The 12294-nt window shown below is 46.6% G+C and overlaps 1 protein-coding gene across 1 annotated transcript in view; it reads left to right on the forward strand.

Moving 5' to 3' along the window:
• Positions 1–6445: 6445 nt before the first annotated feature.
• LOC144760061 (uncharacterized) overlaps positions 6446–12294 on the forward strand; it is a 31329-nt gene continuing 25480 nt past the window's right edge. The window contains exon 1 of the mRNA XM_078646516.1: positions 6446–6647. Coding sequence (XP_078502642.1) covers positions 6446–6647 — 202 coding nt within the window. The remainder of the gene's footprint in view (positions 6648–12294) is intronic.

The raw sequence follows: 12294 nt of genomic DNA on the forward strand, positions 1-12294 counted from the left end.
TGTTTTGAGGGTGCAGCAGTAGGCCCTCTTTCGGCTGTCGGTGGGACTGCAGCTTGTGTACGTTATTTCCCATCCACTTCCACAGAGGCGCAAGATCCTGGACCGGGAGCTTGGCCTCAGCAGCCGCACATGCGCCTGAGCTCAGATCAAAGGAGTGGGATCCCTTCGACCCTGGAGCAGGAACAGAGGCCACATCCGAGTCCAATGTTTATGTTTAGAGGTAAGGGGAGGGGGAGGGCTACGAGATCACGCCTTCTCCATTGAGCATGCGTGGGTCTCATAGCCTTTTAATCGTCATACCCACAATCCTTTGGGCTATGTCTGCATACCTAGGATGCATTTACTAGATTTTCACCATTTATTTTCTGTAGACTTTCATTTTCATAAAAGCGCATGTGTTTTATAATAAGTGTATCTGCTTCCTAAACTTGTTTTGTTAGTCGTTCTATTTTTCCAGGGTATATATTTTTCACTTAAGATAAGGAAAGTCTCATTACAGTGAAAATAAGATTGCTGACGTGCATAGGGCTTAACCCCTTCCATGCTGATGACGAGCTGGGCTCGTCATGAGGTAGCCTCCTGCTACGCTTATGACAAGCCCAGCTCGTCACGTAACATGCGCTTTCGCATATCTCAGGGTACGAGCGGAATTCCGCCCGCACGCATGCGGTTAATCACTTGCACCTCGGGTGGCAGTCGGGCGCCTGCGAACCGTTGGGAATTCTTGGAGTACTGTTTGTACCTCTTCGCAAGCAATCCATTTTCACAGTACAATGTAAAATTCAACAATAGCGTCAAACAGTTTCTTGAATGTTGGTGTGTGTATTTGTGCAGCTAGAGTGGGGGATCATAAAGAATTGCATGACTATTTTTGCTTTTGTTTATTGTAAATTAATATGTCTCTTTCATTTTCATCAATATTAGCTCTTTAGTATTTAGCTCTGGGTTTCTCTATTTTGCTCTGGATGAAAGTTTGATGATACATGCCAGTCCCTATAATGAGCGCCAGTGGACCCCACCAGCAACCAGTGCCTCAAATTAAACGCCCCAGTGAGCCCTGGCCTAACCAGGCCATGCATCTTCAACCATGTAATTACTGAAAATCACTCACATAGAGAGAAAGTACTAAGGGGCAGATTTACAAGACCACTGCGCCACTTTTGCGTCATTTTTAACATGGGGAAAACAACGCAAAAGTGGCGCACGGGTCTTGTAAATCTGCCCCTAAAATCCTAGGAGTAATACGCTTAGGGGCAGTGTTGTAATGCCATCATATATCTGTAATGTGTTTACCTTATTTTTCAGTGCTATTACCTTATGTTTCACCATGAGTCACGTGCTTCCACGAGACTCATGGGGCCAGATTCACAGAACTAACTTAAGACAAAATCCTAAACATACTACTTTTGGCATTCACAGAAGTTAGGATTTTGTCTTAAATTAGTTCTGGTAATCGGGCTCGTAGTCATTGCTATTGTTCCTTATGTTCCTTCCGACATTCTCAAGCGTTGCCACCGGGTTGCCGAGAATCCTAGCAACGCCGGACGGTGGTTGGATCCTCGGTGGCTGGATGTCTCCGGTCGTGGGTGCTTTGGACAACAAATAAATCGACAGAAAGAAAACCAGAACTTCTCCTGTTTTCCTTCACAATAGGCAGATTTGCTAATCTTTCACACAAACCAAGGCAGCAAGCAAAGAAGAGGGAGAGAGCAGAAATGTTCCACATTTACAAATATTTGGAGCATTTCTGCTCTCTCCTTGTGCTGGTGTACTGTGTGTAGTGTCCTCTCTCTATCTTCTACATTTGTGAAGGTTCTGTGGAACCTAGAATGCTGTGGTTATGGATGTTCTTCAAGAGACGGTTAATCCTGAGGTAGCTGATGGATGGGGTGTCAATGAACAAACCTCTGAACAACTTCTCTCATCTTTGTATGTTTATTGAGAACTTTTCATTGGCGACGAGGGTCCAAGGAAGAGAAGAAAAGGACACCTCACCATCAACCTAAGTAACATGAAGAGTGTGTGGAAATGAAAGGATTTAATATTAAAGATGAAGAGGAGAGAGAAATAAAATAGGAAAGAAATCTATACTACTATTATAAAGGAAGAACTTTGAACCTTTGAGGCGGGTAAACTCGGGAACCACAGCGCCAATTCACACACCCGATACATCATTGAAATTGTCAGGGTGTGCAGATGGACATAGGCTATATAAATTTAAAAAATATACGTTATTTAAAAAATGTACGAGAAAAAAAAAGTAGTCCCATGGAAGTAGCGCCGGCCGCGACATGCGTGCTGACATCAGGAGCGCAGGGAGGAGCGATGTCCAGGAGCGCGAGGAGGAGCGGCAGACATGAGCGCGGGGAGGAGCGGCGGACAGGCGGGGAGGAGCGGTGAGGAGCGGCGGACAGGCTGGGAGGAGCGGAAAGGAGCGGCAGACAGGCGGGGAGGAGAGGGGAGGAGTGGCGAGGAGCGGCGGACCGGTGAACTCAGGAGCGCGGGGAGGTGGGGCGGATGAGGTAAGGCTCTGGGGGACCCACGGACAATGTCGGGGCGGGCGGGGGCCCTGAGCCAAGGTCGGGACGGGCTGCTACTCCGGGGGACCCACGGACAATGTCGGGGCGGGCGGGGGCCCTTAAGCCTGATTGCTCCCGGACAAGGTCGGGACGGGCTGCTAGCGGGTTATACTTGGACGTATCACTCAGAATTTAGATTTGTCAGATTTTTTAAGGCTACAATTGATGGATTTGTGTGTTTTGAAGAAGGAATTATGGGGTCATTAGGATGTCCGTCCGCCATCCGATTATATTTGGGACCGCCAGCTTATGAGGCGTCCATCCCACATGGCAAATTAGGATGTGACCGCCATTTCCTGGTGCTATGCTTTGCAGCACCCGCTGCAAGCCAAAACAGACATCTCACACATATCCCTGCACTACGTGGCATGCACCATGCGGGGCCTACCACAAGTTGTAGGGATATGTAGGGGGCACCTATGGTGCCTATGTCTGTGGCCCAGGGTTGACCGCCATAGAACTCCCGGTCGAGAGGTATATAGTAATCCCTATGGCGGTTCCTGACAGGCACAGCCGCAAATCTGGGACTCAAGGAAGGGCCAACAGGCGGTCGGATATAGACCACTTGTCGGGACTTTGGCGGTCTGTGTTTCTGACCACCACCCGTCAAAATGCGATTATTATATGGCAGACGGAAATCCCTGGTAAGATGGCTGAAAGACCGCCACCAACAGCCTGGTGGTGGCTGTCCTTCATCCGTCATAATGAGGTCTTGATTTCCGGATTTATGGAATGCTACCTAAAAAAGAAAGAAAAATAGTTCTCTGATTCTTGAATCTTGAAAGTTCCAGGGGTATGAATCTACTGTAGCGATTGGCTGCCCACTCAGGGGATTGCGTCAGGTTTCTTGGAAGCCATGACTCACGACTTGATGCATTGTGCTTGCAATTTTGAAAAAAGTCCCAACTTCTGTGGAAAGGCAGTGGCTGGTTATCAGGGACGGTGTGATGTGCCCAAACCACTATACTTCCTTGATGAGTATTGCCCATTTTAGGGTTGCCATCAAAGCTGCAAGGTGTGGTTTAGGTTTTACCATTTTAATCAGTGTAAATAAAGGAAACATACAATGATATTAACAAATTTATCATCATTTTATGTTTCTGTGCTGTTTTGTGGGCGGGCGGTCGGGCGGGGCTGCTCTGCTCTCAGGGCAGGGGAGGATTGGTTTGCCTACTCCGACGAGAAGATTTACAAGCCCCTTGCAACACTTTTGTGATGCAGAGGTGGCGTAAAAAATGCGGTCACTTACAATGTTACGCATCTAGGGAGATGTGCCACTTTGTAAAGCTCTGCGTCACAGTATACATGCGTCATGTATAATGCATGCAGGGTGGGCGTTCCCACACAGGAAAGCCTTGTAAAAGGGATGCAGTGAAATCTACAAGATTTGACTTCATCACTTCTAGGATGCCACTGCGTCGAAACCTTACGCCTGCTTGATGTAGGCTTAAGGAGTGATGCAGTGTAGTGATAATAGGCCTCAAAAGCATTGATGGAGTTGTGCTGTGCTTGCAACACGACTCCAGCAATGCATGATTTTTGGGCCAACAGATGCGTCAGAATTTCTGACGCATCTGTCAATCCTTGCGCCACAGTGCGCCGTATTATAAATACGGAGAATTCATGGTGGTGCAAGGGTATCATAGGCTGGCACAGGGAAACTGACGCATCTCTACAGATGCTTCAGTTTCTTGTAAATCTGCCCCCAAGTGCGCAGTGACTGTTTGGCCGGCCCTCTGGTGCCGGCCAAAACAGTCATGTGCACTTCACGTGTTCTCAATGCAGGCTGCATTATGGCCTGCATGGAGAACATACCCAGGTTCCCATTCCCCGGCTGAGCGCAGATCCATGGCGCTCAGATCAATTACAACGCTGCATTGCAGCGTTGTGATTGGTCATGGGAGCCTGGGTACTTCTTAGTTCCTGTTCGGTACCAGCGGTGTTGGGACGCAGAGGAGAGACACAGGGGCGACACCCATGACCACCACGCCACCCCAGATTGGTGCCGGCGGCCATTGATAGTATTTAGAACTATTTTTGAAGTATGTTTTTGCACAATTTGAGATTTGCAACTTAGGGTTGGGTTGGACCGATACTGGTCATGTCTTCAGGTTTTGGACAGGTCTCAAAATCTGGCAAAACTGACTACAGGTCCAGTAGGAATAGGAGGCTCTCACAAAGTACAAGGGCGCAGGACCTCCGCTAGGCACCATGCTTTATATGCACCGTGAGTGTAGTACCAGAGGCTGACACTAGGAGCCAGTGGAGTCCCGCACAGAGTACTCTGGTCACTATCAGCCACATGCATCAAGCGATTTTGGAGTCGCAAACGGTGCGAATCGCAAAATTCGGCCGTTTGCGATTCCAAAATCACTTTTTGGGATGCATTAAACAATTGTGTAGAAATCGTAATTTTTTGCGATTTCTAAAAATGCGATTGCATTTAAGGAAGCGATTCCTTAAATGCAATGCATGAATGTTTTAAAAAATGCGAATTCGCAAATAGGGGGAGCAAATTAACACGAGGTTGAACCTCGTGTTAATTTGCGAAATCTTTCAAAAATGCACAAAAATGCATTTTTGAAAGTGTCATGTTACACACACACATGTCCTTTGGACGTGTGTGTGAAACTTGCACTTACAACAACATTTCAAGGGTGCAGGGGAGCACCCTTGAAATGCATTAACAAATTGCGATTCGCAAAATGAAAATCGCAAAATGTTAATGCCTTCCCATTGATTCCTATGGGCCTTTTGGCCCATAGGAATCAATGGGAAGGTTTTCCTTAATTGCGATTTGCAAAATGTGAAACGCAATTAAGGAAAATTAAGAAATCGCAAAACTATTTGCAAATTATTCATGCATTGCCGTTTGCGATTTCTAAATTGCGATTCCCTAATTTTTGCAATTTAGGAATCGCAAACGGGTGCAATGATGCATGTGGCCGTATGAACCAGAAATATCGGTTTTTAATGATTTAAAATTGCCGGTGACTGTGTTTGTTTTCTGTGTAAGTGCTCGTCGTCTAGCGTCAAGAAGCCTTGCATCTCCTGGTGATTCAACAAGGCTCTTGTCAGTCCTTCCTCATAGTACCTTGAACTGCGTTCGAGAAAAATCACGTGTTAAACAATTTAACCACCCAAAGTCTCAGCCTCAGTTTGAATGGAAATATCACTTTCATCACACATAATATTAGACAGCATCGTCACGCCATCCACAATTTTATGACAAGACCGGAGGCTCCTATTATGCTTTCTAACCTTGCATTTATTGCAATAGCAGCCAGAAAGAGAAAAAACTACAGTTCCCAGAGGGCCAGACAACAACTGGGCTATGGGAACGTGAAAAAACGAGAGTAGGATAACCAATCAGCACCAAGTAAATAGATAAGAGGCCATACTGACTGCGCAGCTTCCTCTTCTTGCTGCTCGCAGTCAGATAAGTGCTATTATCTTTTGCTCCCAGTATATATACGAATTGAATTATGTTCATTGTTCTTTGGTATTTTATGTATATCGGCTTTCGCTTTGCTTAGCGTTTCTTTCGCTCCTGCGGCGTGCTCGCATTTCGCGCTTCACGCGCTTCCTTTCCTCCGTTTCGGTGTTCAGTGGGCGAATACATTCCCCCCCCCCTTTTTCTTTACTTTGCCGGTGGTTTCGCCCGGCTTGGTCCCCTCGCGCTGCTCGCGCGCTCTCACCTCCCGCTCCTCAGCGCTTCTGGAAGCCTCTCCTCTGCTCGGCTTCGTGTTTCCTGTTCTGGCGCAGGCGGTCCTTTTTCTCCTTCAGACCCGCCCTGCTCACGCTCACAACACTGCTTGGCTCCTTAACCCTTTCCTGCCACTTTTTTGTTGTTTTGCTTTGGTATAATGGAACGTGACAGTTCCTCTGAAGAAATTCCCTCCAAGGAGGATGGTGGTTCTTTCAAGCAGGACCTAAGCTCTTTTATCACTAATTCTGTAGAACATGCTGTGGAGTTGAATATGAAACGCATGTCAAAGACAATGGAGAACTCAATGCTCAGCCTTATGTCCAAGGTCTTGGCCCAGTCTGCGGGGGATAGCAGAAAACGTAAGGTGGACCACTCTGCTCCTGTGCTATCTCACAAAATATCGTCACTTTTGATGGGCGAGTCCTACTCGCATATGACTGAGGACTTAGTGCCTCCCAGGCCTCCTATCAAGGAGGGGTTTGTTGGTACCGAGGGCAAAAAGAAACAAAAGTCTAAGCACGCAGAGTCACCAGTCAAAAACTGGTTATTTCCACCGTCTTGGACACTGACGATGATATGGCTGATGCAGACGATTTATTTGATGTTTTTGATGTGGCTGACCCCCCTTCCCCCCTCCCAAACTTTCAAAATCCAACACTTTTACATTTGAACCTGTTTTCGACTCAGAGGGCCTCCCCATGTTTGACCCTTCTTCCATTCGTCACCCTAATTCCACGGAATGGTTTCCCTCTCATCATGTGGGCGAATACATTTCGGCCCGTTTACGCCTTCCGTTGGAGACTGCGGTGCGGTCTAGACTTAAGTCCGAGTGCCCTAAACCCTCTTTACCTGAAAAGATCACGCAAGTTCCTTCTATTGACCAGCCTCTTCTGACTTTTTTCTCAAAATTCGGCAAACACCCCCGCAAAGGGGTTGACAAGGCATGGTCCTCTTGTCAGGACAAGGTTCTGGATGTGGTGGGTCCTCTGTCCCGTATTCTGGATATGGCGGAATCTGACCGTCTTGAAGGTGCTGATCTCTCTGCGGAGGACATTTCTATGTGGGCTCAACGAGCTTTTTGTCTATTGGGCAACGCCAATTCAGCAATTACCCATGAACGACGTAAAGGTCTTTTGATTAAGCTGGATCCAAAACTGGCCAACCTTGCTCCTATGGATCCTGGTCCCAAAGCCAATGGCCTTCTCTTTGGTGATAACTTGGTCCGCGACCTCAGCAGATTTGTCTCTACTTTCGCCTCCTTGGATAAGGCGCAACAATCTATCAAAAAAGTTTTTGCTCCTCGTGTTTTTGGACGGGCCAGCCGAGGCAGGGGTCGCTCTTCCGGCCGTCCCTACAATCAAGGCTCCAGAGGCTCCTTCAATAACTCCCAGGACTACAAGCCCAAATTCTACCCACAGCGGGGCCGTGGCTTCAGAGGCAAAGGACAAAAATCCTACCGCAACTCCAACCCCAACCAACAAGGTAAGCCCTTCTTCTTCCCCTCCTGTGGGGGGCCGTCTAAGATTATTTCTTCCAAAATGGCACACCATAAGTTCAGATCCCTGGGTTCTCAACACCATTCAGGGCTATCTCATAGAGTTCTCTTCCCCTCCTCTCCAGACCTCCTTTCCCCCCCTCTAGTCTTTTCCTCCCATATGGCCAACCTAATCTCAAACGAGATTCTTTCTCTGCTCTAAAAACAGGCCATTCAGATTTTTCCCTTCGACTCCTCCGGCTTTCTAAGCTCCATTTTTCTGGTTCAAAAGAAAAACAAGAAACTGCGTCCTGTCATCAACCTCAAGTGGTTCAACCAGTTCGTAATTTACCGCCACTTCAAAATGGAGACTATTCTCCATTTAAGAGACACTCTTCGTCCGAAGGATTGGATGGTTCGTTTGGACCTTCAGGACGCTTATCTCTCTGTTCCTATTCATCAGTCCCAATGGAAGTTTCTTCAGTTTCAGTGGTCCGGAGTGACCTATTGTTTTACCTCTCTCCCCTTTGGTCTTTCTTCTGCTCCATGGTGCTTCACAAAACTCTTGAAGCCAGTGGTCGCCTTACTCCGCTCCCTCGGAATCAGACTTATCATCTATCTAGACGATATTCTGATCATGAATTCCGACAGACTTTCTCTTCTGTCCGATCTTCAAACGACTCGGTCTCTTCTCCTGGACTTGGGTTTTCTAGTCAACACGGAGAAGTCCTCCTTGACTCCGTCCCAGAACATGGAATTTCTTGGGTTCCTTGTGGACTCGGTGGCCGCTTCCCTCCTCCTGCCTCTTTCCAAAGTATCCAGAATCAAAGCGGAAATTGCCTCCGTCCTTCAGTTGTCCCTTCTGTCCCTCAGGTCTCTTGCCAGGATCGTTGGCCTTCTGTCCTCCTCCATCCAGGCCATCTTCCCAGGCCCTCTTCATTATCGCGCTCTCCAGCGCTTAAAAATCAGACATCTTCGTCAGGGCCTCGCCTACGCAGATCTTGTCGCCCTAGACCAAGAGTCCCGCACCGAGCTCCAATGGTGGATAGACCATTTAGATGCGTGGAACGGACGCACTATCTTCGCCACTGCCCCGGATCTGGTATTAGATTCAGATGCAAGCCTGTCGGGTTGGGGCGCCCGATGTGGACCAATCTCGACTGGAGGTACATGGTCCGCAGAGGAGTCCAAGTTGCACATCAACTGTTTAGAGATGCTTGCAGGTTCCTTTGCGATCCAAAGCCTTTCCAAAGATAGAATCAAATGTTCCATCCTTCTCCGCATGGACAATGTTTCTGCGGTTCGCTATATCAACCATCTAGGAGGGACCAGGTCCAAGCCTCTGGCGGATCTAGCGAAAAGTCTGTGGGAATTCTGCCGCTCTCATCATTTCTCCTTAACAGCAGAGTATCTTCCCAGAAATCTCAATTCGGTAGCGGATTGGCACTCCACGATTCCAGCGATTGGAAGCTTTGTCCCTCCGTTTTCCTCTCTCTTTCTCGCAAATGGGGTCCTTTTTCTATAGATCTCTTTGCTTCCCGCCTCAACTGTCAATTACCCCAGTTCTTCAGTTGGCGGCTGGATCCTCTGGCCCTCGCTACAGATGCGTTCCTTCAGGACTGGTCTCTTCACCTCAATTATGCCTTTCCTCCTTTTCTGATGATCAACCGAGTTCTGTCTCAGGTTCGTCGCCAAGCCACTTCTCTGGTTCTGGTTGCCCCCTTTTGGCAGGCGCAAATCTGGTTTCCCTCCTTGTTGGAGATGTCAACAGACTTTCCAATTCTGATTCCTTCCTTAGACGACCTGCTTCTCAATCCCCAGGGCCTTCGCCACAATCTCATTCTGGACAACTCCTTGACTCTGTCGGCCTGGAAAGTTTCCGGCCTCCCCCTCCTCACGTCCTCATTTCGCAAGAAGCTGCTCTCTTCATCAACCAGGCCTGGGCCCCTGGGACTTCCAAAGCATACAAATTTGCCTGGTCTCTTTGGGCAAGCTGGTGTTTGGAAAGGGATATCGATCCCATTTCAGCCCCTCTAAATTTTATCATCGATTTCCTGGCCTCTGAGGCCAGATCTGGTAAGGCCTACCGTACCATCAACCTTTATCGCTCTGCGATTTCCCTCAACCATGCTCAGATCGATGGCAAACCTGTTGGGGCTCATCCCCTGATCTGTCGCCTCCTCAAGGGCGTTCGATGTGCTAAACCTCCGTTGGCTAAGTATAACCATTTATGGGATGTTTCCATTGTTCTTAAACTGTTCATGAATTGGCCTGTTAATTCTAACCTTTCTCTCAAAATGTTATCCGCTAAGTTAACTATGTTGCTTTGTTTAATTTCTATCAAAAGTGTTTCAGATGTTAGAGCTTTGGATGTTTCTTCTAGACAATTTTCTCCCACAGGTGTTCTGTTCCAGATTCGCAGGAGAACAAAAACTAATCTAGATTCAGTTTTCTATCCTTACTTTCCTGATCAACCCCAGCTTTGTGTGGGACAATGTTTAAAAGTGTATGAACAAAAGACCGCTAATCTCAGAGTGTCCTCTTGTTCCCAACTGTTTATTTCCTTCCGTAAACCCCACCTTCCCGTCTCTTCCCCTACCCTCGCCAGGTGGGTTCGTTGGGTTATGTCTCTTGCCGGTATTGACGTCTCCGTTTTCGGAGCGCATTCGGCGCGGGGAGCCATGGCCTCTAAGGCCTTTTGGTCCAGTTCCCGCTTGGAGGACATTCTGAGATCAGCTGATTGGTCCAATGACAGTGTTTTCCGCATGTTCTGTTGTAAACCTATTCATTCTGTTGCTTCTGATGTTATTGATATGCTTTGAACAAGCATAATAGGAGCCTCCGGTCTTGTCATAAAATGTAGATTTTCCTAGTGATTGTGACGGAAAGTCTTAATTTTATTAAAGACACGGAGGCGAGTATTATCCCACCTCTACACTGCTAACTTGTGTTCTCCCTCCCTACAGCGAATCCGGCCTTGCCACCTGCTTCATCTTAAGAGATCTTCCCTCCATCGGCTTCGTGCTTCACCCTTGTGGACTTCCTCGACTCTCCCGGCTCCTCCAGATACCCAAGTTGGACTTTGGCTTTGGTTTCCTGTGATTCAAGAGATATGTTCCTGGACTATGGCTGTTTCTATTGTTCTTTCTATTTTTCCCTTGTTCAATGACTTTATCTGACCAGCTCGTGCTGCGCAGTCAGTATGGCCTCTTATCTAATTTCACGTTCCCATGGCACAGTTGTTGTCTGGCCCTCTGGGAACTGTAGTTTTTTGCTCTTTCTTACCGTGCCTGTCATAATAACTAAGAAAATTTACATTAATTTCCAGCTTAGTCTAACATTGACCATAAAAAGGATCTTCAAAAAATCCTCCAAAAATTATAATCTGTTGATTATCATCGCCACACAAAGTGCAATGAAGCACAACATCCTCCCATAATAATTAATCGTACTAATGCAAACAAGTCACAGCTTTTCCTGTCCCTCGTATTATAAATAACATGAAAATAACGGCGACTAAACAAATACAATGACATGATTGAATGTAATGCTATAGTACCAAAAAATGTGTACACATGAACATATTTTGCTTTTAAAAGCTTAAAAAGGCTGTTTTTACTCGTTTCAATGAAACAGAAGTGATTGTGACTCTGCAGTGGCTTTTGGGTATGCAAATTACCTCAAAAAACAGCTGGTTGTTGTCAGGCAGCCTGCCCTCTAGTATCAGTAGATGGTACTGCGCCAGGTAATTGGCGAACACGTTTACCCCCTCTCCCACCACGTATTCGTTATCTCTCTCTCTCTCTTGGTAATTGGCGAACACGTGGGGAGCGTGACCATTACATTTTTTAGGTTTCACCTGCACAGCGCTTCGCTGTGCTTGTTAGGTTTTGCCTGCATGTGCAAAAGAAATTGCTACGGGGGCACTAATATGTAAATATTTATTTATAAGACAGGGAACATTCAATTGCTCTAGTTCCAGTCATTAGTACTTCTGTAATTTTAACCTAAGTCAATTTGAGGCACACATACAACATGGGACCGATCTAAAGACAAATAAATTGCTCGTAGACATACAAAAATACATGTAATATATACAAACTCTGCTGAAACACTATACATTACCAATATCCCACAATGTTATCTCTTTTGTCTACCTCTAGGTGGATCACCCATTGATTCAAGGTGATCCACTTAGAGGTAGTCAAAAGTATAAAGTGAGGCAAAAGTATCTTTTCTCTAACTCACTTGTGTCACAAATAAATCACTCTTTTTAATTTTTAGCAAAGACTCCTCCACAAATGTGGACGCAGACGCGTTTCAGCCTATGTATTCTTCTTGGCCTCCTCAGGACAAGGGCAATGGAACAACTCTAAATCAATTCATACAAGATATATATGCGTAAATATACAAGTCTCGCCTCTTAATTGTACACAGCACGCTGAAGACGCACTAATAACCACAACACAGTGCACCAGAAAATTGAATGTGTGGATTTTGAAAAAATATTATTAATGAGCTTTTAAATGGGC

Source organism: Lissotriton helveticus, chromosome 1_1 (assembly GCF_964261635.1).
Source record: "Lissotriton helveticus chromosome 1_1, aLisHel1.1, whole genome shotgun sequence".
Classification (NCBI taxonomy): Eukaryota; Metazoa; Chordata; class Amphibia; order Caudata; family Salamandridae; genus Lissotriton; species Lissotriton helveticus.